Source organism: Argentina silus, assembly GCF_951799395.1.
Source record: "Argentina silus genome assembly, chromosome: 18".
NCBI lineage: Eukaryota > Metazoa > Chordata > Actinopteri > Argentiniformes > Argentinidae > Argentina > Argentina silus.
This window is the reverse complement of record NC_139672.1, coordinates 8280371-8285370: the sequence shown is the minus strand read 5'-3', so window position 1 is coordinate 8285370 and position 5000 is coordinate 8280371. Positions and strand designations below refer to the sequence as shown.

At 46.6% G+C, this 5000-nt stretch overlaps 1 protein-coding gene across 1 annotated transcript in view; it reads right to left on the bottom strand.

Annotated features, from left to right (window-relative positions):
* The window catches only part of LOC310819254 (myomegalin), a 42613-nt gene that overhangs the window by 16591 nt on the left and 21022 nt on the right, over window positions 1-5000 (bottom strand). Inside the window, exons 13-20 of the mRNA XM_083690498.1 lie at window positions 4792-4929; window positions 4403-4582; window positions 3907-4101; window positions 3234-3416; window positions 2969-3085; window positions 2750-2824; window positions 2486-2592; window positions 2021-2160 (exon numbers count right to left, since the gene is read on the bottom strand). Coding sequence (XP_083546624.1) covers window positions 2021-2160; window positions 2486-2592; window positions 2750-2824; window positions 2969-3085; window positions 3234-3416; window positions 3907-4101; window positions 4403-4582; window positions 4792-4929 — 1135 coding nt within the window. The remainder of the gene's footprint in view (window positions 1-2020; window positions 2161-2485; window positions 2593-2749; window positions 2825-2968; window positions 3086-3233; window positions 3417-3906; window positions 4102-4402; window positions 4583-4791; window positions 4930-5000) is intronic.

The following is a 5000-nucleotide window of genomic DNA, read 5'->3' as shown; positions in this document are numbered from 1 at the left end:
TTGACACTCATAATTATCAACGATAACAAAATCTTCTTCTATTGCTTATTAAGGGCCAGTGAGCTATGAGATGGGGGGAGGGGGGGTTGTCTATGGAGAGATGAGCACCAAATCAAGTAGAAGACAAACTGCCTGAATGTGAGCCAGTGTTTATTTGGTATAGAGGACAGAGTGGAGCCATTTTAGACAGGGGGACGGCATCCACAGTTTTAATATACTGGTGATCATGGATACTGCATAATTGCATTAATAATCGCATCTCTCCAAGAATGACTTTGTGAAGAGTAGAAAAGTGTGTTCTTCAAATAAAGTAACAGTATCTCACTGTGCAGCTGAGTGTGACTTGTGAACACTTACAAACCTTTCAGGGACTTCTGGACGACAACAAACACACAAGGCACGGTCCAGAGAGGGATGAAGCCCTGTGATTTCACATGCTTTCATATCCCCTACCGTCTACTCCCTGTTTGTGTTCAAACTTTGCTCATAGTGTTTCTGCGGCCCTCTGGAGGATAAGGGTGGTACTGCACATCACTGCAACATAGCCATGCAGACAGGAAAACCATGCTGCGGTGTCATGCATGTGTGGTTGTGGGATACTGAGAAGGATGCTCATTTTAACTTCTTCACCCAAGCATTGATTTGAAATGAGAAATCAACTGAAATCTCCTGTTGATTTATTCAGAAATGTATTAGCACATGTAATGTTTTTGCTAGATCTTCATTTGTCCTTGGAGTGTATTGAGTGTACACAATATCTCAGCCCACTGAGTGAAGTGTCTGTGTGGTGGTGGTGGTGGTGGTGGTGGTTATGAACGTGAGTTTTGGGACAGAGTGGGACAGTAGGACAACAAGGATGTAGACAGAATGGAATTGCCTGGAACAGTGTATTTAAGGAGAGACAGAAGTTTCTATTGAGAGATTCTCGGGATGGAAAGAATAAAGCGCTATGTTACTGTAGGAGGAGGGGTAGAGGGTCAAACATGAGGTAAAAGGGGGAGAATAGAGGTTGGGAATATAATCAAAATAATCCCCAATCAAAGACAACAAAATCCATACCAAAATGCTTTCAACAAAAAGCCAGCAAATGTTTATTTTCTTTCCATTTTAACGACAAAAAAGGGTATGTCGAAGAGGGCTCCATCTGCAAGGCTAGATGAGAGATTAGCACGCTAAACCAGAAACTGTGGTACCTAATCTAACCTGATGCTATTAGAGATGATACTGGGTATCCTCAGGCTATATCACATTGGATGTGATTTTCTTTAAAGTTTAACAAGAAATCTACAAAAATCGATCAACGTCACTTGGATTATTGCTAATATCATGATGCACGTCTAAACCGGAGTTTGACAAGCTAATGAATTAAGCTACAACAATGAGCTACCATACAGTACTACTCTTCAGTAGTATTATTTACCTTGTTCAGCAAACATCTTTATCCACTACCTACTGTACTGACTAGCTCAATTTTTTTAAACCCATGCATGCCTTTCAGACTAAAATACAACTGGAAGAAAGTAAGATATGATTATTACAATTGATACTTAAATCTGAGGTAAAAATTCCTAGAAGGGATAATAGTTACTTGGCCATCTTTTAGATTTCAGCTGATGCATATCTTGGGCCTGTATACACTGTGTACACAAAGATGGTATAAAACAAAAAGATGGATGACTGTAAGACGCTTCACTGTAAGGCATGAACTCGACTGTCTACACACCACAGAACATCACCTTGACGATAAGGTTGAAACATTGACAGCAGTGAGACACAGTACATACAAATGGCAATACAGAACAAATCGCACTGCAAAGCAATACGCAGGCAGTTCACAAAAAACAATATAAAAAAACACCATCAAAACCACACTCATGGAATATATTAATAAATATATTAATAATAAATACAAATTGGAGTTGCACGTTGCCACTTCACACCACCCAAAGTAACTGGAAAGTGAAGTTAGTCAGAACAGGCATCTGTTAATTTGTGTGGTGTCTGTGTTGCCCGTCCCCACCTCCTGAGTCAGGCTGCCTCTTAGCTGCCCGCTCCAGTGCCAGGGCCGTACTACGGGTCCTAGCGAGGACCTCCTCCAGCTGTCCACGGAGTGCCTGAATGGAGTCCAGTTCTGTGTGCAGGGCCTGGCTCTTCTCTGAGCTGTTGAGGGGAGGAGAGGGTGAGAGAGGGGAGAGGGGAGAGGAACAATGGAAGGGGGGGAGGGACAATGACACTATTCAACAACAAAACAATCCTTTAAAAAACAAAACAAGCCTAAAACACTGCAGAGATATCTGGCATATTTAATGTGACCCACACCCTGTAAATATAAAGCAAGGAAACATGTTTCTGAACCTTTTTGTGTTCAAAGCACTACCTATGGTCCTCCCCCTATGGCCGTTCCACAAACGTGTGTATTTTCACTGGTGTGTGTATTCTAATGAAACAGGTGTGTATTGCTGTGTGTATTATCTCAGTCTCCTACCTGTCCCCTCTAGAGTGGATGTGGGTGAGACTCTGGTACAGTCTCTTCTCTGTCTTCAGAGCCTCATTCAGACTGTGGTACTCTGACACCAGCTGCTCCAACACACACTGAGAGAAAGGGAGGGGGAGGGGGAGGGGGGAGAGGGAGAGACAGAGCGGAGGGAGAGAGAGAGAGCTATTGACACAGCTATGAAAGGGGGAACAAGGGCTGACTTAAGCGAATCGATCACACACTTTTTTCTAGACGGGCGTGGTTGAAGCGTACCTGGTGGTCAGTGCTGTCCTTGGCGGCTGCTCCCCGGACCAGGGCCAGAGACGAACGCAGGGCCGAGAGCTCCAGCTGCGGGAGAGGAGAGAGGGGGAAGAAAAGGAGGGGGAGAAGGTTGTGTGTTGTAGTTACCAGGCTCTCTCTGTCTGTCTAGTATCTTTTGTGTTCAATGCACAGAATGTTGTGCTTTTCAGTGTTTCATTGAGTAGCCTGTACCTGGGCTTCCTTCTCCTTCTTGAGCACCAGCTGCAACTCCTCCTGAATGGCCGTGACCTCTGCTGCCCCCTCTGGTGTGGAGGACTCCATGGCTTCATCCTGGCCCTGCATCAACTCCTGTGGTGGATAACATGAGATCAACTTAACATCAACTGTGTGTGTGTGTGTGTGTGTGTGTGTGTGTGTGTGTGTGTGTGTGTGTGCGTGCGTGCGTGCATGCGTGCGTGTGTATGTGCGTGTGTCGGTCCAGTACCCCAGTATTCACCTTGATGAAGGCGTCCTTCTCCCTCAGCAGACCCTGCAGTCTCTCCGTCTCCCCCACCGTCTCCCTCTCTCTCTCCCGCCTCAGCTCGCCCAGCTCCCGTTCCCGTGACGACAGCTGCCTGCGCAGCTCCTGCAGTTGGCCCGTACGCTCGCCAATCACCTGGGAGAGCCTATCAGAACAGTCCTGGGGGGAGCGGACGAGGACGGGAGATAGAAGTAGTTTATTTCTGTTATCTGAGTGGGATGTGAAGCTGATATACAGTACATGCAGAATTGTAATGATAGATTCTATCTGTTGTATTTCTAGAACAGTTTGGTTTCTGTCATTGGGCTGAGTGGAATGTAGAGCTGACATACAGTAGTTTAGAGCCGCTGTGACGATGTTGCCAATGGTGAGGGTTTTTTTTCAGGTCATTCACCTCATCAAAACCACCACTAGGAGGCATTGTTGACCACGATGGTTATGTTTACAGCGCGTTATAGTGTGTTTACAAACATTGCCGCCTGATTAATTATGTGAAGAGTAGCTTATGAGTTGTTGTTTCAACTTGGATATAATGTTTCTCAGTTGATTCTGCGCATTTCAGCAGTAGGCTATATGGACAAAGAGCGTTCACAAAGCAAATAGTATTGTACTTCTGAAACACAGTTCCTAGATCAGCAGTGTTCAGTACCTGTATGTTCTGGTCCTTGGTGCTGATGGTGTTGAGCAGGTCCTGGACCTGTTGTTGGTGTTCGTGGGACTGGCGGCTGCGGTCTGACAACAGTTCCTGGAACAGTTTCTCCTTCAGGGTGAGACGAGCCTTCAGCTCCTCCACCACCTCACTGGGACCTGCCTGCACCTTAGCTAGGAGGGCAGCCGTCAGGTCCTACACACACACACACACACACACACACACACACACACACACACACACACACACACACACACACACACACACACACACACACACAGACGCGCACACACACACACACACACACACACACACACACACACACACAGTGAGAGAGAGAAATGGAAAGCGGGGATAAATACATCAGCTGTATTAGTCAGAAACAAGAGGTTTTTCTAGTTGGACTAGTTTGGGGTGACAACACCTTTGCATATATGCTGTGGAGGTAGAAATTGGACCAGCCTCCACTGCGTACGTGTGTGTTAACATCTAGTACCTGTGCCTCTTTGCTGCGTTCCTGCAGGGCAGTCTGGAGCTGGCTGATGAGTGTGTCTCTCTCTCTCAGAGTGTGTGTCTCCTTCTCTTCACTCTGCTGTTTCAGCCACTGGAGGTTCCTGTAGGCCTCCGCCGCCTGCTCCAACTCCAGCTCCTTGCCCCGCACCAGCGCATCCAGACTCTGTGACGCGCGCACACACACACACACACACACACACACACACACACACACACACACACACACACACACACGCACACAAATCAACAAAACAATGTTTACTTAAAATACACTACATATACAAAATAAACTGTTTGCGTGTGAGTATGTGCGTGTGTGTGTGTGTGTGTGTGTGTGTGTGTGTGTGTGTGTGTGTGTGTGTGTGTGTGTACCGTGATGGTCTCTTCATTGTTGGACAAGATGCAGCGTAGTCTCTCCAGGTCTCGTTCCTTCTCCCGCAGGGCGAGCTGGAGTCTCCTCACCTGGCCCTCCCTCTCCTCCAGAGAACGGAACTTCTCATCTATGGAGCGCTGGGGAGACGAAGAAAACACATATCATCTATCTGTCTCTCCTTCTATCCACTGTGTCTGTCTGTCTGTCT